Below are 22,485 nucleotides of genomic sequence, written 5' to 3' on the forward strand. Positions count from 1 at the left end.
GTGATTAACAACTATGCCAGTGCATTTGAACTGAAACTGCATACGACACGGCTGTGGTTGCCACATGCATCAGATGAGAAAACAACCGGTGGCAATGTATTAGCAAACAATTTACTTCACTGATATTGTCAGGAAAATCATTGTCATCCATTCTCCTCTGTTGCAGAATTTGATCGCAACTTTTGAGCACAGCTCGCCGCATTTTAAAAGCAGTTGCATATTCATCTATGAGTAGTATTCTTAGTTTGATCATAAAATAATTTGGATCGATCAATAAAGTGATAGCAATGAGCCTAGCTTTGTTGTTATTCGATTGATATTACTGGCTATGTCATCAACGTTATACAATATAAGAGTTAATAACCATAACATATACTTGGTTTCAACTTATACGTCCACATTAGGCGAGTTAGTTATATTCTGAAACCATTTTAGTGTTTTTAGATATTAGGTCAGAAAGTAATTGTCAGCAATGGGAGAATAACAACGATTTGGAAAGTATACATTCATACAAATGCATAAATCAGCATCATTATTTGTTCGCAAACTATTCAAAACTAGTAATTGTATAACCTGACTCGCATTAGTAAAGGCTACGTTATTGAAGTATTATCTTGTATACAGGTCTTTTGTAGCCGATGTACTCAGTTAGAGGTCTCTGTATGGGAATCTTGGTGTTTACCTGAGGTAGGACTAATTTGTTAGGACGTGTTTGAGTGTAGATATTCAAAGTTTTTCTCGCCTTTCTTTGAGCATATATCAATTTTATCTAGCTGGCTTCAACAAATGCCTGCTCCAGGTTCTTCTTGAATTTGGAAGTATTAAACCTTTTTGGTACTACGATGCCTTATGGTCGACTACTTGATTTTGAGCTTGGAGACTCTAACCCCGTGATCACTCTGTTCTTCTTGTGATCTTCGTTGCTCGGAGATACTCTCTGGCTCTTGTCTTTATGATGACGAAGTAAGACGTCAGTGCTTGGAGCGTACATCTCAGATGCCTAGTTGCAATTTTGCAAGCTGAAGACTATACCGGTGATTTCCTCAGCAGGAGGAGTGTATTATTGTTACATTAGTCAAAGTCAATTTTTCCAAGAACACCTGGCCACGTCCGGTGATCTGTGCTAACTCTAGAATCGAAGACGCCAAGGATAATGAAATGTCTGCCACTGGTATTTCTGCAGTAAGAGATACCATGTCATCAAACAGGTTGTCCCTAATCTCATCTGGGATGGCGGTGGTGGATACACCGGCGATGATGAATGTCCGTTCTCAGGGATTGAGAATCTCATCTGCAATATTATGTCATTCACTGGTATATTCTTGTTACGATTTTGAGCGCTAAGGTGGAATCACTGACATCCGGGGCATACTGACAAGTGTTAAGTTGAATCAGGCAGTGTTTAGGGAAGTTTTTCTAGCCCTTCACTACCAACTTCACATGCTACAGAGACGAGCATCATAACCAAAGGAGGACCGCTCAGTCACACAAGGGGCTATAGAGTTCCACTGTTGCTTCGTTCCATTGGAAAGTGACCCTAAGCTCTAAGCAGCTTGTGTGCAGGTAAGTCCCAGTCACACATTTATTTTTATTTACATATGAACCAGTTAATAATGGTTTTTTAACTCTCCCACTTTAAGATAGGAAAAGTAAGTATAAATGCCTTATTTTGTTTACAAGTAAGTACAATGAAAATGGGACAAACTTTTGTAGCTGTCGTGATAAGTGACATCTCCAAGTCAGCTACAGTACTATCAGTATCAGTGTGGATCTTAAATACATACATCATGTTTAGATATATCGTTAACAATAAAAGCAAGACCGATGAAAGGGCCTTCTGGATTGACCATGCTGGAAGAAAAGATCGGAACAGATTTAGACAGGCATTATTCCATAATGATCCTAGAACACGAAACCATTGCCGGAGTAGACGTGTCTCTATACTTAGAGTGTATGCAGAGTATACCAACAAAGTATATAGATACACTGTCCGATTCATTACTTATTAATGTATTGAAGAACGAAGGAAATTAGGGTTTGGTTATAATCTACTATTTGCTTCAGACAGTGATAAATATGTATTATATAAATTTTTGATACTTGCACAAACTTGTTGCTGATCTTTTGTATTTGCCTGCCTCGGATATATAAGCTTGAGCTGTGAGTTGATCACTTATTATAGCATTCAAAGAGTGAAACGCAAATAACAGAAGATAAATATGTCGACTTAAAATGATTAAAAAATATTCTCCAAGTCAGATGTGAGAATTATGATGCCATTGCACGATAAATGAGATTATGCTGTCTTATTACACAACTATTACACATTATTTATTCTCATATAAAAAGACTTCCACGTGATCAGGAAAACAGCGGAACATAAGAAGTCAGTTATTTAACTTTTTCAGGTACGTTACTTTCTTTCTTTATGAAATATTGTTTTCTTGACTGTTTATTATATGTGTTCTTCCTTCTGGGTTTTTGTAATCAATGTAAACCGCAAAAATGAAATACCTCTGGATCAAAGAACGATTTAGTCGAATTTTTCAAATGAATAAGTAGATGGATGTTGAGATTATGCTTTACAAATATTTGGTTTTACCCATTTTTTCTCGGTACATGAAATGTCAACGTAGAACAGAAGGCTTTCACTATATCCAGTAACGTTTTAACCCTTATGTGTATCTTAGAATAGAAAAGTGTGTTCCCAGTGTAAATCAGTAAAACTAGCATTAAGCATGCAGAGGTGCAAACCTTCAGTGAATTGACATTTTTTGGTGTGGAAAAATTTGCAACTTTGTTTAGTATAATGCATTAATGTGGATTTTGAAAATCAAACTTTTAATATGTTTACCGGATTTCACACCGGCGTTTGCAAATACGTGCGGTATTGAGATGAGGCACATTAACGGTGCTTTATTCTTTGGCACACATGATGAGATGAAAATACGATTAAATTAAACACAAACATAAACACAGTCACACAATTGTGACACATATTCATGCAAAGAAAGTTGAATATATATTAGAAATCACCATATATTTTGATGCCAGGTGCTAATAAATATTATCTGAATATATGTCATAATTATACATTTATTACTAATGAGAAGATTATTGTCCATCCTACCTTTTGTTGGATTCGTGTTTAATGTTCTCACACCATTAACCCACATGACTTGCCCAGGCAGCAAGTATTTTAAGAATTCAGTGTTCGTGTCGGACGGTAGACCAAGTCCATGGTTACTACAATTTTGAGCTGCACTCAGCCATGGAGCTTCGTCTACATCTCTGGAATATTGCCATGAGATAGTGCTATTCCCTGGAGATAAAATAGGTCATCATCAGTTTTGTGTTATTTTAGCATCTTATTTATTTGCAGATTCGGAAAGTAGAATACAATTACTTCAATGGAAAATATTATACATTTGTTATAATTATTACATATATTTGTTTTTATAACATTCACTGAGAATAATGACAAATGTTTCAAACCAATCAATTGAAGTTATCTTTTGCTTACTAAATGACGATTGATATCTTCTTTGGTATTAATTAAATGATACCTCGTACTAAATTTTCTTGTGTGGTGATATGCTTGATTCACAGCGTAGCTATTAGTTCTTAAACTCAATAAACAAATATACATATTTCTGCAGGAAAATCTTTAGTGCTACTAGATTTGTCGGTGTACCTATTACTAACATATAGATTTTTTTCTCTCATGGGAATGCATCCCTTTGTTATATGAAAGACAAACTCGGAACAGGGCAATACAAAGCTTAAGAAGCTTAACACAACATCAAACATATACATGATACTTTTATATTCCTAAATAAATGATATATACAAAAGAAATTTCACCGGATGCACACATATATCGATTGTGCCCACTACAGAGAACACAATCCTTCTTGTCAATCCCGTTTTCGTCTCTAAATATGATTTCACAGCAGCTGTTTGGGTATTTGTCATCTATAAAATATAAGAGTATATTAACCCAGCTATGCAAGAGACTAAACAACCGTCAAAAGATAAATATAAATATTTTGTCGTCTTTTAATGATGTTAGATATTGAAGAAGTAAAGATATTATGTTTGGAACCTAGGGACGCATTCATGTTAGCTTTTGGCTTTTTCAAACGTATTTTAAAGGTGTTCTTAATAAAAAGGAATGGAGCAACAGCTATGGATTTGAAAAATTAACTAAATAAAGTTGAAGTCAAATAGTTAATATGGTGAACGTAGTTTTAAAGTATTTATAGGAACAAACGACGCTCATTCATGATTTTAGCCACGTATACTACAACATCGGATACTGAATATCTAAAATATATCAAATATCAATATATATGAAATTGCACAATAGAATAAAAAAACAATCGTCCGGGACCTTTGTATCTACGAGCACTATGTTCGATTTGCATTATAGGTTACTGAAATCCCCTATGATGATTGTTGTATGTTTATTTATATAAATCCAGAGATGGAACCTAATATAACTAACTTACTTTAAAAGCGTTGGAAATTAGAGCATAGCTGAATTATAATCACTTCGTCAGTTATCCCTTAAAGTTCAAGAGTACATTCAGGCAGTGACACTAAGTACGGACGGGAAAAATGTAAAAGGTTGAGAATAGCAATCAGGCACTAATTAAGCAAGAAAACTGTATCATGTTTATTCATAAAACGGAGAGAAACCTACTTTTAAGAATAATACCGTAATAACTGCTTAAAACAGATGCTGATTAGTGTAACTGATGCAGATCAAAATAGTAACAGATGCATTAAATAATAAATACAATTACGAAAAAAATAGATTTTTTAAAATACTTATTTAGCAATTAAACTTTTAAAATCCATTCGAAACTTATAACCTGCTATTGCTAAAAGAGAATAAGGAATGCCTGCAGTCATCCTTGAACTTAACCAACAACCCTTTTATTGATATTGCTAAAAACGGATGTTCTTTCTGATATTCGCTTGTGTCAGATTTGTTTACTAAACTTAATGCAGCATGTCCACGTACACGTTAATGGCTGTGATGTGAATCAGCAGCGAGTCATTGTCGGTGTACAACATCTTGACCCCATCCAAGTAAAAGGGTTTCATCTTGTTGTAATTAATGTGGAGCATTGACAAACATACATCGGTGTTAGTAGTAAGAAGTAGTAGGAATGGGCGTATTGCTACATTCGATACCCAATGAGTCTCTGGACACCAGTTCTCGACTCTAACTCCCACGACAAGCTACTCACCTCGCGACCAATATATGTTTGATCACTCATTTGTTGTGGGACCGCTCGCGGTTTGAACAAACAAGTGACACGTGTTTGTCAAGCATGGCGTACGGCTATTCGTCGTTTCATCTTTCAAAAAGCGCTTTCGTACTGCTCTAGTCTGCAGTGATACGGAAAGGAAAATATTGTAGAAAGTGCTGCTAGTGCTGATACAGACGAATGTAAGGTAGGGAATGATATATACAGCCTGCTATAGTAATGCATTGATTTCGTTAAACTGTGTTATATAGCCTATATATGTATCTTAATCATTTAATGTTGGTGAAAGTAAAAATGAATGCAGAGTTGTGTATATATTTGCCTTTAAGTACTTGTAGAGGCGTTATATAAAAGATGCTGAGTAAAATTCAAGGAACTGATTGCCCAATCATTATTAACGAACTTATTAGTGTCGCTAGCAATGACATAATCCTGCCAAAAGACTGGAAGGTCAGAGATACATAAAACGGAAATCGTTATATTTTTTGAATGCTTCGTACAGGTTCATTCAAGAGGTAAAAAAAAGTTGTACGAAGGTTTCAAAACAAATTCAGAACATATTGATACATTGTTATATTCGGCAGAGACCATTCAAACAGAACGAAAACACCTGCGCAGATTTTCTGAAGCAAACAAACCTAAGGAAACTGCAGAATAGAGTACACACTCAAACATGATAACTTGCCCAATGTCTCTGACGTTCTTGTTGAGGTCAGTGACGAAGATATTTCAGAGCAGGCTAACTAGACAAGTGATTCTGGGTCAGATATATATAAAGTTTCACGCTCGCGGAAGGACATTTATGGGAGGTGTGATTGGGTCTACAATTTCCCGCCAGATTTGTCGTGTAACGAGCTGTCAAGGGCCAATACACAATACATTTAAAGTTTATAATCACGTGTTCTGCCCAGCCAATCACAATGCTTTCGCACCGGCGGTGCGCGGTGGGATTCTCTCTGCTAGGGACTTTAGCGTCAGTTGTGCCAATTTCCTTCTGGGGAGCGTACGTGTTTTCGTTTTTGGTATTTTTTTTCGCCGTTCTTATCGGTTCACGTTGTCAGAATTTCCTAGTTTTCTGGAAATTTGACCACGACGAAACGTCCTGAAAGTTAAGTATTTACTTATGCTAAATTATTTCCATTGCATAAATTCTGCTAACCTTTCTTTTATTACACATTACGTCACTCTCATACTGGATCATTCCATCTGTAAAAATAGCAGCGTCATTTGAAATCAGAAATAGACGATCGATTACGTCCCGATTTTAATATTCAGCGCTATTCTAGAATTTTATCCATGGGGTTGGGGGCAGAATATTCGACACAATTATCAGGCTGAATCTCTCTGTCGTACGCAAAATTAAATCAGAGAACCATAAAGCTATATGTATATATACTTCCCATTGTCTCTTGCATAAATTCATTTCATCATCATATGTGCCTAAGAGTGCTTTATCAGTCTATTATCCTTGGTTCACTGTTAAAATACTTTCTAGCAGGATTTGCAAACGACTCGTGTTTGTTTTCTTTCAATTGGTTCTGAAACCACTATCTTGTGTTTTCCAGCTGGTTCCGTACCACTGGATTGTGTTTTTATGATTACCAGTTGATTCCATATCACTGGCCTGTGTGTTTACCAGTTGGTTCCGCACCACTGGAATGTCTGATTGCCAGTTGATTCCGTATCACTGGCATGTGTGTTTACCAGTTGGTTCCGTACCACTGGATTTTATTATTACCAGTTGATTCCGTATCACTGGTATGTGTGTTTACCAGTTGGCTCCGTACCACTGGATTGCATGCTTGCCAGTTGATTCCTTATCAGTGGCCTGTGTGTTTAGCAGTTGGTTACGTACCACTGGATTTTATTATTGCCAGTTGATTCCGTATCACTGGCATGCTTGTTTTCCAGTTGGTTCCATTCGTTTTACGTTTGTTACGATGTTCATGCTTGACGTACTTTGGTCCCGCACCTCACTACTTGACACTTGATTAGTTATGTATGCTTCTGCTTCCACCACTTCGCTCCAGGTTATTTGGCTGTGTTGCCCAGTTCGTTTAGGACCATTTACCCGTAATTGATCTGTTGCTACTGGTTTTATGTTGCATTCCACACCTCAAAACGATGACCTATCATTTTCATAATGTTCAAATTCGATTTTTCATTTTCGTTCTTACTACTACCAAGTTCGTGTCTCATCTCAGTACAGTGAACAGCGATGTTCATAATATTGCAATAAGTGTTATGCATTTGCAACGATTTGTTTCGTAGTAATACCACTGAAATATATGTAATTGTTAATTTTTTGTGGTATTCCCTACAGAATAGCCCATACAAAGGAAGCTGCGGCCGCGTCGCAAATGACTGTGAAGAGAGCCAGACCATCAAGGTCCAAAATCCAAGAGGCGGTGAAGAGGCACAGAAAGAAGGCACCATTGTCAACAACAACGGCCGTCAACAACAACGGCCGCCAACCCTGAAGGGGCTCTGATGTATCCCCATCTTCTTAATGTTATAACCCATGAGGTCTCCGACAGGCTCACCACCCAAGTGACACAGGAGATCCATAATGAATTTGATCATCTGGTAGCTGTGCTCAGGCCGTCCACGGAAAATAGTCCACAAACTGGGTTTCAACTTCAACCCTCCTTAGCAACAGACAACACATCAACAGCATCCATGGTCTCCCGCGCTATTGTGGAAACCATGGCTTCACTTACATGTACAGCTGTGGATGCAGGTAACGATGTCCAAATCGTTTCTGTCTCCGGGGGCTTTCACAATTACAGTTTGTAAGCTTGTCGATCACACTATCCACTCTAATCCCTGAAAAAGTTAAGGCAAACATATGGGAGGGCTCATACATTGATTTGTCTACACTCCTGAGTAACTCGTAGGATGCGGGTGTCAAATGTCAGTTAGAAACGCACAATACTGGTCCTGAACTTAGCATTGTCCAAAACATTAGGAACGTCCAACTGAAATAGAACAGTGGAAAATTGCTTGGAGCAGGATCACCATTGTCCTATGTGAAAAATATCCCCTAGTTAGTACCTCTCCTCCCCATGACATAGAAATTGTCCTTAAACTTGAGGAGAAACGCGCTGATTGCAGGTACTATTATGAAAACTTTAGACAATGGTTGCAAAGGGGGAAGCTAAATGGGGTACCACGGATCTAGAACTCTACATGAAGTCTATTCTAGAGTCGGGTCATAACAACTACGTAAAAAAAATCCCTCACAAATAACAAACCTAAAGTATCCAAAGATGTTTTTTTAGTTACCACAAAAGTGGTCGCTGTTCACTGGGGTTTTCATGCAATTTTCACACAAGTGCTTCAGTTGTTTAAGGGGACACTCATTCATTCGCTGTCCCAAACCAATTTCTCAGCCCTTTAAGGAGCTTCCACAAAATAGCCCGCAGCCGCAGCGACCTAACAACCAGCTTTTTCGTTTCCAACGCTCCGAACAACCTCGAACCACAAACCTGAACAACAAGAAACCTATCGGCAAATAGTGCTGATCCTTTGCCTACCCTGGTCAGAATCGACCGCTTGCAATATGATTCCAAATGGGTTTTGATCCGAGTTTTAAGGGGACATTGCAAACACACGTATGTAATAATCTGAAATGAGCTCAAACTAATGCCTACATTACTGAAGAAAAAATACAGAAAGAATTGGTAGCGGGTCGCTTTGCAGGGCCTTTTCGTACAAAACCATTTCACAATTTACACATTTCGCCCCTGGGCCTAGTCGAAAAGAAAATTCCTGGGTCTTTCAGTCTAATTCATCACCTATCCACCTGGCGATTCCGTTAACGATGAAATTCCAACTCAGCAGTACATTAAGAAGGCATTGATAATGCCATCACATTTATAAAATAGCTGGGTAGTTTTTTTTATGTCAAAAACAGACATATGAAATGCTTTCGACATTCTTCCTATTAGTCCCATGCAATATCATTGTTTTGGCCTTTGTGGCGGAATGTGTACTATTTTGACAAATGCTTACCAATGGGTTGTAGTTCCAGTTGCCAGATATTTGAGACCTTTAGCAATTCTCTTCAATGGATAGCGAACACAAAGTTATCTATAACACACATGCCACATATTTTGGACAATATTTTGATACTAGATGCAACTCGTGTCCAATGCCAGCATAAGCTCGATCGCTTCCTGACTGTATGTGCCGAGATCGGTGTTCCTATGGCTGCGGATAAAACATTTGCACCGTCAACAACAATGACGTACATCGGATACGAAATGGAATCCGTGAGAATGGAGGTTCGCCTTCCCACGGACAAACTAGAAAAAATGTAATGAACTTATACATTTATATCTAGCTCGAAACAAATTACTCTCAAGGAGTTGCAATCCATCATAGGTAATCTTAACGTTGCTTCCGCAGTAGTTTTTTACGAGCCTTTCTAAGGTGACTAATCAACCTGACTATTGGCATCTCAAAATCGCATCACCACATTAGACTAACAAAAGAAGTAAAAGAAGATTTAAGGGCCTGGCAAATCTTTTTAACCGGTTTTATCGGTAAATCTTTATTCTTACCTGACATTTGACTGACTTTCGACACATTGGACTTGTACACAGATGCTTCTGCCTCAGTCGGATACGGTGCGATCCTAGGAGCACACTATTTATGTGGCATTAGGGATAAGGCATGGGCATATCAAAATATAACGCATCTAGAATTCTACCCCATCGTTCTGGCAGTTTAGGTCTGGGGAGAACACTTATCAAATAAATGTATCTATTTCCGCACTGAAAATCAAGCTTTAGTTGAAATCATAAACAAGCAATCCTGTAACGACACAAAAATCATGGATTTCATTCGTAAATTTGTACTATCTTGCCTTAAATTAAATATCTTGTTCAGGGCAAAACACATACCGGGTATACGTAACAGACTCGCCGATTCTCTTTCTCGCCAACATGTTTCGAGTTTCCACGCGATGTCTCCCTATGCGGACTCACACCCTCATCGAATTCCGCTTCTTCCAGCCTTGCCCAGCTAGAGAGTACTCTTGACCATTTGCTTAAAAATATCCTGCACCCAGCTACACAAACCACATGTAAGCTCTCTTGCACGCTAAATAAAGAGTTAACATCAGACGCTGTGACCGAGTTCTTTCTCCAAGTTTCAATAACCAATTTGGCCCTTTTCATAACGCACTTAATCAACATGAAATATGCAGCATCGTCGATATCCACTTTTTTCTGCAGTTGGATATGTGCACAAACGTAACGGCTTCGCAGACACTTCTTCATCTTTCCTTATTCAAAAACCCATTCAAACAATTCACAAAAGTAAATCTCATGATGTTCGTTTGCCAATTGACACAACTGCGCTGCATAACCTTAGAGTTTCTATGATGCATACCATCTCAGACCTTTTCAGGCGTACCATGTTTTCGGCCATGTTTACATTGGCTTTCCATGCCTTTCTCAGAATAGCAGAGATTACAGTACAAACAACTGTACATCAGAATGATAGTTTGATACAATTATCTCAAGTCACTTTTTAACACGGCTCGGGACAACCATACATATTACATGTTGCTGCGCAACAAAATCCTGTGACATGTCCGATAACTCATTTACAAGTATACCTAACCCTCAGGGGTAATACTTCAGGGCCGCTTTTTATGAACCAAAATGGCTTTAATTCTAACCATTTCAAGTCCCATAGTTTCAGAATTGGGGCAGCCACTGTTGCAGTCACACTTGATGACACATTTACTCTTATTGAGGCGGATCCGTGGTTAGACATGTTTTGCTCAACACCCAAGAAGGAGTTTGCTGCGGTTATTCTGAAATAGGCGTTGTCAATTATTTAGCAAGGATTGATTTGAAGCATGACGTTAGCAGCGCAGAGGCGATTACTGTTTGAGAATGCTGCTAAAAGAAAATTTAGCAGTGTTTTTGTCAATTAGATAAATGATGTCACGTACGTAAATAGGAAGGTCCTTTTCATTGGAACGGAGAAATCCCATGTCATTGGTACGCAATAAACGCCAAGCATCCTGCTTTGGAAAATACAAATCCTGTGGCAGACCATGTCTTTACGTGTACTGTTAAACACACAAGCAAATATTACGTGAGGGATTAGAGGCAAGACCTTGCCTAAAATACTGCATTGGAATCAAATCATGTAACCATCTTTGTCAACCTTGTGGATCTAATTGTGAGTATTATACGTTGCGCAAACACAAATCAAAACCACAATTACATGTGGATTTCCAAGCACAAACACAAGACATGCCACAAGAAAAGAAATACCAGAACAGAAGCCATCCTGGCAAAATACCAAACAATAAAGCAAATCATCGGCACAAAATTAGAAAGACGCTTCTCCCGCAACTAAATATGAACAAGCGTACAAAATCACAGTTAAGACAACTCGCATGGCAGCATGGTATACATATACCAAGTCATATGGGAAAAGCAGATATATCTGAATTATTGAGACCCCTATTTGCACTGAATACATAATTATTACCACCAATACCTCCAGCAGGTGTTTTGCAACAACAACAAAAACAACAGTAAAGCAACGAAAACAATCATTGCACAAGCACAATATCCGATTACCCAGTGTCGGAAGAAAAACCGACATCCTTGCGATTTTAAGCTCTTATGAAAAAAAATTCTTCGAGCTGAGGAAGAACAAAAACTTATCTCGCCTGTGGTATTGCTACTGAAGGGGTTGAATATGCAAAAACATAACATTTGGAAGTTAAAAAAGCCAAATTTCAGAAACGTAGTGGCGAGTTGAAATATCATTTTACCATTATCCTGCCCACAGAGAAACCAGGCAAAAACGCTTGAAAACTGCTGACAAATCTTATTCACGAAACTGTAGGGGGGTGCAAAACTTTAGTCATTCTGGGGTCAAAGTAGATATTGTCCTCGGCGCTGTTCTGGTCATACCGCTTAGTCGTGACAAGGGTGGATTCAGAACTACTATTATGTGGATTCACATAATCTCAAAGGCAGTTGCACCATCAGTGATGTAATTGACAGAGGTATGAAAAAGATTCTCGAAACGCTTGCCAAATACACAATGCAGGAACTGTATTGACTCTCGAATGATGTGGTCAGTTAGAGACTCGTTGTATTACCCGTTTCGTGGATCCAGTTACATAGCAGCATAAACATGTGTCTCGCTAAGGTCAGTGATCACCGTGAAGAAATTTGATAATTGTTGTTTCGAGTGGGCTGTCTTCTCGGCGATATACCTGTCCAGTGGATATCGAGCCAGGCCTCAAACATATCTGCAACACCTGGATAAACTCAGAGTTGGTGATATCGAATTTCTCATGCAAGTGACCAAAGCCACGCTGCAGAAATTTAAAACACCGAGCCCAGGTATCGCTGTTAAATAGGAATGATTTCATTCGCTGGTAAGATTTAACCCATGGACAACACAAACGAATTCAGACTGATTTGTTGTTGCTGAGTGAAATAAAAAACTCACAATCAGTATCGCACTACGAATGGATCAAGATCATGGTCGTCAGCTTAAACTGCACATCAAGAATCACGTCAAACAATATCAGACGTTCCATTTATGTATTTAGCACTCAAGAACTGCCAACCAGTCTTGACTTTTATTTTGTCAGTATCACTGAAAAACAGCAACACACTATCACGAACCGAGCCTGGTAAAAACACTGTCAAATGTACTGCAGCTTAGCGAAAGATGAAAGTCTAGTATATCATCCACGCGGAATTTGAATGCCTGACTATTGCAGTAGAAATCTCTATTTGCACATATGCTAATGCGTCCGGCTCTGCTGACAAAGGCAAGAACGGGCCTTATATCGCCCAGACAGTGCAAGTCGCACAGCAGATTCTGTAACGGTTTTGTCAAGTTGCCGTTCGATGTGATGGCAAAACATAACAGTCCTTTAGGGTACTCCCGACATAGTGCCTTTTCAGCATCATTCATTATTATGAAGGGTGATACCATTCGTGATTTTTCATCAGCCACTCACTGCTGGATTTGTGAGAAACGTATTCACTGACAAAGAGTGAAGTCAGCTCACTCAAAAAGATCAAAGCTTGTCTGGCGATGAAAGTAAATGTCGTTGCTCTAAAGTTCGTGATAACCGTCACATCACTCGTGCGTTGATACATTGCCACTTGATCAGCCATGCTGTAGCCAGGCATCGGACTCACCAATTAGTGTGATCCCCAGCACGATGGAAAAATGCATGGCGTTTCCTCTGCAACAATTGCAGTTCAGCGTTACTATTCAGTTTATGAACTCGTTCATGTATACGTTAGTATCGTTGGTCACCGGAGACGAAATTCAATTAGAAGCGCTCAAAATTTAGTGGGAAAAATTGTTAACGTCCTTGTCGTTTGTGCTTAAGATTATATTTTGATCATCATTATACACAATGGAATCTGACCGTAGTAATGTGGTTGCGGAATTTACCAACAGGGTTTCGGGCCAATTGGCAGCGGATGCTAACATTGATTAAAATGTAGCTCCACTTCTCGAGGAATCTTTGCATCAGAGTGGTGTTACCAAACCCTCGTATGACTTGTCATATGAATTTGTTAAGCTGAAGTAGAAATTCTCATCTGCAAACATTATGATGTACCACAAATCAATCAAAACCGGTTTGGTATTATTGCACGTGGACGTAAATACACCAAAGCACTGATTGATGCACTAGATGCAAGAACAATCCGGGATCTGTTTCTAAAATAGCAAAGTAACTTTCACTGAAGTATCTACCCCAGTTACGTTTACCATCGAATATTGTAAACCAACATTGACTCAACTGAGTAAAGTAATGCCTGGATGGTTAATCAACAAGAACGCATTTGTTCTACCGATAGTTATATATATATATATCGCTACCGTTTACTTCTTGCCTCTTCATGTACACCTCTCTCTCTGTGCAGAATATTCGTTGTATCAATCAATCAATCAATCACTGTATACTAGTGGAGTACAAATGTGCTGTATGGCCTGCTTATATGCTCTATGGAGAAACGGATAACCGTATAAGTCTCTAAGCCTCATGCCTGACACATTCACGTCACATGTGTGGTTACAGCTCTAGTTTCCACTAGACAATAAGGTGTTCCAGCATCTATCAGTCGCATGGGGAATAGCATGGCATGTGGGTTAGAGGTAGGAACTAATTTCCAGTGACCCATACGGTATCGAAACACCCACTTAATGCTACTGTGTTCAAATGCAGTTCGTGATAGGCACCCGTGGTTTTGCATTCAAAAACGGATCTAAATTTGCGTTTGCGTGCTCGTAGTCGTTGTCGGTAATACCTTCACGTGGCAGCGATAAATAAAACGCTCCAATAGGCGTCAACTTGGTTTGGTAACTTTGTCCAAATCGCTTATATACTCAGATGGATACACACCTTTTCTCGATACCAAGTGCTTGAGGCGCGTTGCGACCTGGGAAGAACATCTACGAGTGATTAAGAAATTTTCCACTGATAGATTGTCTCTATCGAGTTAGAGGTGGAAACAGGTTTCCTGGGTCCGATAGGGTATAGAAATATCCACTTATGTACTACTGTGTTCAAATAGAATTGGAAATAGTCACCAGTGGTGTTGCATTCAAAAGCGAATCAGAATTTGCGTTTGCGAGCTCGTAGTGTAGTCGTTGTCGGTAATAACTTCACGTGGAAGCAATAAATAACACGCTTCAATAGGTGGCAATTTCGTTTGGTACATTTGTCCTAATTGCTCATATAATCAGATGGATACATATATTTAACCGATACCAAGTCAATGCTTGAAGTGCTAGCGCCCTGGGCAGAACATTAAGAAGTGTTCCATTGATAGATTGCCCACTAACGTGTCCGAGGACGAATTTAGTTAACAGTAACGAATCAATTAACAATAATTATCCTAGCCAAAAGGTGGTGTTTATATTCCATGTTGTTTGCAATGACACTTATTGATGACTTTGTCGCCGTGAATACCGCTTGCATAATGAAGTGACTATCAGGTCCGCGCAGATTATGAAGCACTACATGGAGTTTTGTTATGTCTGCGTAAAATCTTAATTGTAAATTGCATACGTTGTGTGCTCTGTATGCACCAGTGATGTGACAATGGTCACGTACTTTGACATAAGTGGAGGTAAGAGGTTCTTTACGAATCCGTCAATGAGTGCATGCCGAAAAATCACAAGTATTATCACGGGTCATAATAATGTCTGCTGGTGTATATAGCTGTGTCGAATCGAATTAAAAGAAAATACTTCAACTGAATTCCGGCCACATAAAATTGGCGGATCAATTTGCCCGTAACGTCTAACAACAGTAACATAATCCGCATGGGATTTGTTCTGCTAAGCGACTTTCTCTTTCGGTCAGTGTAACTTTTCTTATACATTTGTATTCAATTTGTATTTATTAAACCATATTGTTCGTCTATCAATCCAAAATGTAGGTATGACAACTATATATTTGTGAGGCCTATTCACATCATTAGCGCATACTTTTTATTTGTCATCAACTCTTTTAAATTTATATACACGTCTTCTCTCATAGATATATATGTATATACATCGCTCTGTTTCAGGATCTACTTCCTGAAGAAAAACGTGTCCAGTATATCCTAAATTTCTTTTAATTACCTATTCCATTTCATGTATGTTCAGTATGTTTATTGGCTTTGTTCTGTTACTCAAATTGGCATTTACATGTATTTACTTTATGGGTGTGATTGATAATCTATGCTAATCGTTTAGTGGGCTCGAATTCTTGAAAATTTGCCAGCAGTTTTATATAATTGTTAATTATTACATTCAATTTACATCTGAGAACCTTTAAAGCGATAATAAAGCAATCATTTATTTTATTTGCATGAACGTTATATTTAGTTTGACTAATACTTATGTTGTCTTTTATTCTAGCTAGTGAAGGATTTAATCTAGATTACGTAATCATTCTCACCAATGTTGGTGCTTTTAGTATCATTTATTAAAATATGTTTCCTACCCACAAAATGTTGCTATCATTTGTCTGTATGTTGGGAAGAAACGCTATGATACAGCTTATTTTCAAATCCGCAATTAGCTAATATTTGGCAGTATTCTAAAATATTTTTTAAGTGTTTTTTTTTCCTCCCATGATAATGGCATTAGAATGCTTATTTTATTTAAAATTAGTACGCTCCTGACATGATTTCTACTGTCTGGTTAAGCGTTGGGTCCGGATGACAGGCTTATTGGTTTCTCACCATTGTAACACACAATATGCACCATTGTATTGCAAGGCTAATTGTACAATAAATATTTACAGTGACTACGACCTATATCAACCACCGTTAGTTCAGTAGCATAATAGTTATACCATGGTCCAAATTTGAAAAGATACATCATGTGCTTTTCTTGAAACTTAAACGTATTTATTTCCCTTAATGTGGTTGTATTCAAAATGTATTTCGTCTTTAAACAACGTTGTCTTGTTCGTTTTTCAGACCTAAATCTTTCACTCCAAATCCCTCTTCCATACTTTTTCAGTCACATATTACAATGTGTGCACATAAGAGTCGAGTGCATGGTTTTAAATATTTCTTCTGTCAAATTAAGTGCAGATTCTTTTGCAAATATAGATTGTATTTTGAATTCCTAATCACATGTTTATTCCAGAGTGTGCGTGTGTGTATGTGACGTGTGTGTGTGTATGTGTGTGCATGTGGGTGTGTGGTAGGGGTACAACTGCTCTAAAGGTTGAACTATTTATTTATTTGTGCTAGGTATTATGATATTCCTCAATTATGTTTGGAAATACACCTATCCATGTTTCGCTTTGCTTCCAGCCAACCTGTCCACATGTTAGTCGTAAGAATTATGTTAATTATTTAAATTACAGAGAACATTATATCATACCGTGTTTATTATATAGGATCGTTTCCATGTTTATTCAGGAGTTTGATAACTTAACATTACCTTTTAAATTTGATTTTTGTTTATCGAATTGTTTATTCACTGGTTTTCAAGTGGTTTGTTTTAAATTTACTAGTACATCGAATTTGAGCTAAACCTATTAAAATATTTTGTATTTGTCCGAGTTTTGTTATGGCTTCTGATAAAAAACGTATTTCAAATTTATTTTGCTTCTAACTTTTAACCTATGATATTTTATCATTTTGCTGTTCTTCTAAAGGTTTGACATTGTTCCATGGTCTATTATTATCCATCAATAAGAAATATAATTAAACGAATAGCTCCAAGCATTGCATATTGTTTGCACACCTATGACGCGTATCATATCTTATTGTGATAAAAGGTTCCCTTTAAGCGACGCCCCTGTCAAAGGCCTTCCTTAAAACTAGATTGGAAAGCTTTATTTAGAGATCATGAAATAAGGTACATAATTCAATTTCGAATTGTATTATATGTGCATAATCTATTCTTAGAAAATTATATAATTTGGTATTTACATTATATTGCTTTAAATATCCAAGCCAAAAACCTGTTGATACAAATATTGTCGGTTTATGTTTCTGCTTAAAAGCTTTTCGTTTCTCACACTTATTTAAAAGTTAGTCTGCCGTAATATACTGATAGCCTATCATTAACTCATTAAATGTAATTAGTTTGCAGTTAGTACGATATCTCATAAGGCTATAGTCTAACATTTGAATATTCTTAAATACGCCAAAATTCACATTCTTTCTCCAAATACATCTTCCTGTGATTCCGTATTTAGGCTCCTTACAAATAATTAACTTATTCGTCCATAGGGATGCAACAGAACAATAATTATATAACATAGCAAACATACATTGACACAATAACAGTATTTCAAACAAACGTACATTCCTTAAAGTTTTTATTATATTTACAATGAAATCGATATATGCAAGTAAATTATCTTTATTTGTACAGGACACTTACAATAAACCATGCCGTATAAATGTAAATCAAAAACATGATTGTATACCGATAAAAAATGATAACTCTTTATGTTGAAGCATGATATTTTATATTATAATTTAAATTATATTTGTTTCTTATAGTATATAGGGACTAATCGAACTCGACCTAATTGTTGCACTGAATAAATGCATTGAAACATGTGCTTCATAATCTTGTGGATTAGCAATAAAATGTTTAAATTATGTTTCAAACTTGTTATTAAAATTTTACAATCTTTAAGAAGGCTTAAATAAGACCTTTTGTAATTATTTATTTCTTATTTAAAATGCGATGGGGATGAAATAGTGGCTGCATCCATCAGTGCTGGATTATTAAAAGGTAATATGTTTATTTTTTATTTTTTATATTTCGTGTTTTAGTTTTAAAACAATATAGTCCTACATAACACTTTGAATTTACTGTTTGCAGTCGATGAAAATGGATTGTTTTGGTTTGATTTTGCTCTTTACTTGGTTCAGGAATAAGAATGAACTTGTACACTTAGAACGTAACATGTAAAACTAAACAAAACTGGTGGAAGTACAACGTTGCTGACCTGTTATGTTGACTATACATGTTTATATGATCGGTGGTATAAACATGAATAATTTATAGAGTGGATGTAGGGTGTTATTTTCTAACTTATAAATTTGGGTCTGTGGAGTCAGTCTTAAATTAATAGTGGATATTATTAGTGCGCGGACCTTGGACAGTAACAAGCAAAGCCATGGTGGAATGGTCTTATTGAAAACAACGTTTTGTGCAGAGTAGGATGTTCTATTTCAAAAATTAATTTTGATTTCGCTAGTAATGTAATTTCCTAGAAGGCATTTATTATGTACTAGAATATTTTTAGAGATTAATATTTATAACAATATTATTAATTTTACCTGTCATGTTATCGGCACGTGTATATGTTGCCTTGAGCCAAATACAGACATCTTTATGCTGAATGTCATTTATTTGTCCAAAACCAGTTCCTATTATTGTAACTTCGGGTAAACTTCCTCCCTTGTTTTCACATGCTTCCATTGCTTGTTTCCAGTTGTAACCTTCGCCGAGATTAGTAACTGCATAATATGATGTAATTGTATTAAACGCACATATATATATACACTGTATATATATATATATATATATATATATATATATATATATATATATATATATATATATATATATATATATATATATATATATATATATATATATATATATATATATGTATATATATATATGTATATATATATTCACACGCAGGCTACAATTTTTTAAAATTGTACTAAACATATATTGGAACGCAGTTTCTCCGGTAAACGGCTGAAGGCATATATATGTGGGTGGGTGTATACATGTATATATATATGTTGCTTAGCATGCATGAAATCTACTATTACCAAAGTACGTGTCCTGTTATCAGTCGTAAGTATACATTGTGGTATATAATTGTCAGAACTCCTACATCAATTGCTTATTGTTTTATATCAACTCAAAAATAAAGTTACTTACCGTCAGATGACGAATATCCAATCAAATATGCAAGAAAAAGAAGAAAACAACTTAGTTGCTCCATCTTATGTGGTTATCCATCCTAAGATTACATCGAAACGGATGTAACTGTGCGATCGATATATTTTAAGGCAGGTATCTTCGGACCGTGCGGTAATACGTGATAAACTGACATATCAGTCCGACACGTTCATGTTATCTAATTTGTATGTGCCCATGTATATATTGCACGTTAGGGCGTTTCTCAGATTTGTATGTCTTTGTGTATTTGTAAGAAAAATGTACATGGCTATTGTAAATATTCTTTGGAGATCACCTGAGTACTACTCAGATGAGTATGTGTTAGTATATATGTTCATTATTAATACCCTTTCCAATACGTTTTCTTTAACTCTCGAGCGAGATTCACAAACAAACGCACATACCTGACACATTCATCTGATTATTTTAAGAGCTACCGATCTCGCTCAGATGTGGCGGTATATAAGAGTAACATTTTAAAGAACGAAGTGTGCTGAATGGTTGAAACTAATTACGGGATACGAAATGACACATTTTCAGAAAATGTCTGCGCATTGGATAATTGTACGCAGTTCTAGTCTTGTATAACAACTCATCCTCGTTGTATTAATGTTACCGTACCGGTACTGTAGATAAAGATATCATTGTTAAAAATGGCGTCAGGTAACTAGTATCATCCTTCTTTGTGAAAAGACTGAATCTTCGTAGGTCATTACCATGATTACATCGTCCATTTAGTTTGGTTGCCTGCTTCAACGTACCCTCATTTCCATTCCGCTACACGAATATATAATTAGGATACGCATATTTTATTAGTTATTGGACTGACTTGACACGTTAATGGGTTGTAGCTAAATATAATTCTGCATCCCAACCCCAAAGTTTCTCATGCAATTTTCATTTCCTGTATTCAGTTTTGATACAACGTGCTGTTGAAAGTATAAACGCAATCCCTTTCCATCGGTGATATATGTGTAAAACAGTATGTAGTTAACAAATTGATGCAATTCAAAATAATTGCCATTTTTGAGAATAGGAACATAAGAAATGTTAACAGTTTGGATTTCACTTCAAGATAGGAAGCGGGTCAATTGTCTGGATTGTAATAAATACGTTCCTCAAAGCACAAATCTGCGGAAGCTCAGGCTGCCCGTAAAAGTTATTATCCTGTACACTTTAAAGAAGATGAGTATCTGGAAGAGTTTGAGGCTGGTACATTAAACAGCATGGCTGATCCAAGTAATCCTATTGTTTTACAATTTGAATTGAGACCTGCAAATTGAAAAGAATCCAGTGATAGTGATGCATTTTTAATAGTAAGTGAAAATATAAGAAATTCATATAAAAGTGAGTTGTTAACTCTAGCAAGCTTTCACACACACACACACACACACACACACACACACGCAACAACCTTTATCCATTTAGGTCATCAAGATATAGTAATAGCCGTATGTGGGATGCATCACAAAAGTGATGTCGAGAGTTAACCTCTGTCGAATTGTGCAAGGTATATCTTGATGACCTAAATGGATAAAGGTTGTTGCATGGGTTTTGACGTAAGGTATAACTAAGGTTAGATTAGTGATCCAACGAGTTTAGGCTCATATAGGGAACTAGAGCCTACATGATCAAGAATGATTGAAGACATTAAGAAGAAGTTAACATATGATTAGGATCTGTTATGGTTTCAGAGCCAGTGAGAGATCACAGACAATTGGCTTGAACTTAATTCGTCTGATCGTACGAGTAGGTCCTTCTCACTTAAATTATTGTGATGGCTTAATTTGGCCAGATGATGGATATGATGTAATTCTGTTTTTTACAGCTATACTACGAAACAATTATATCTGGCCTCCTGCTCGAATCGGACTTGAATTTTAATTGTATGCATTGTAACAATAAATATTGCCTTCGGAAAAGGTTCAAGATAAAATAAACCACCCCCTTTCTTATCTGTTTTATCAGCCAGTTAGGTTGAACTCTTTTTTTAATTTTAGGAGTACGTGTTATGCTGCATAGTGGGTTTAGACCTTTTGACTTACAGTACCAATAAATATTCACACTGGAGTTTCATAAATAGCTGTCTTGTGAGTGTAATGTGGTCACCTTCAAGAGAATAATCCTCAACAAACACCCGCACACGCAGCATATCATTTTAATAATTTTACAAGTTTCGTACTGTGCAAGTCGCACGTCAAATAGAAAGTGCTGTTCTAGTCTGGATATGAAGGTATAATGTTGCCAAGCAGTAATAGTACGATCTATCTAAATTAATGTACTTGTCGCAAAACGTTACACACACATATAAGTGTATTCATATACTTGTGAGGACCGTGACATATGACTACATTTCGATGATCATAAGAAGGAATGAAAGTATGTGTTAGAAATTTGTAAGTAAGCTTAACTGTAAGCCAGGCAGTATATGCATCACTTCATTTTTACCGTATACTGTTTTGCAACTTTGTAATCTCTTTTACTGACACAATAAAAAATTACCATCCAGTTGGGAAATATGAAATAGCATTATAGCAAAAATATGCATAAAGTATAGATAGTACAAAATAAAATCTTAAGAATATCAAACATATCTAAATTGTCAATTCATCTATCAAAATAAAAACTGTGATTTCTAAAAATGTAGGTTGACACAAAAGTAACACAAATGTCTTAGGCTAGTTTGCCCAATGCAAATTCACTGGAACTGAAGTTGCCTTTGGGATATCTACACTTGACTCAT

General features: G+C 36.7%; 1 protein-coding gene across 1 annotated transcript in view; it reads right to left on the reverse strand.

Moving 5' to 3' along the window:
- The window catches only part of LOC149791799 (uncharacterized), a 38,473-nt gene extending 18,354 nt beyond the window's left edge, over positions 1–20,119 (reverse strand). Inside the window, exons 1-4 of the mRNA XM_089969271.1 lie at positions 19,722–20,119; positions 19,103–19,282; positions 3,865–3,975; positions 3,131–3,322 (exon numbers count right to left, since the gene is read on the reverse strand). Of these exons, the coding sequence (XP_089825397.1) occupies positions 3,131–3,322; positions 3,865–3,975; positions 19,103–19,282; positions 19,722–19,785 (547 nt within the window). The 5' untranslated portion in view covers positions 19,786–20,119. The remainder of the gene's footprint in view (positions 1–3,130; positions 3,323–3,864; positions 3,976–19,102; positions 19,283–19,721) is intronic.
- Between the last annotated feature and the right edge of the window lie 2,366 nt (positions 20,120–22,485).

Source organism: Sinohyriopsis cumingii, chromosome 9 (assembly GCF_028554795.1).
Source record: "Sinohyriopsis cumingii isolate HCF-2022 chromosome 9, ASM2855479v2, whole genome shotgun sequence".
NCBI lineage: Eukaryota > Metazoa > Mollusca > Bivalvia > Unionida > Unionidae > Sinohyriopsis > Sinohyriopsis cumingii.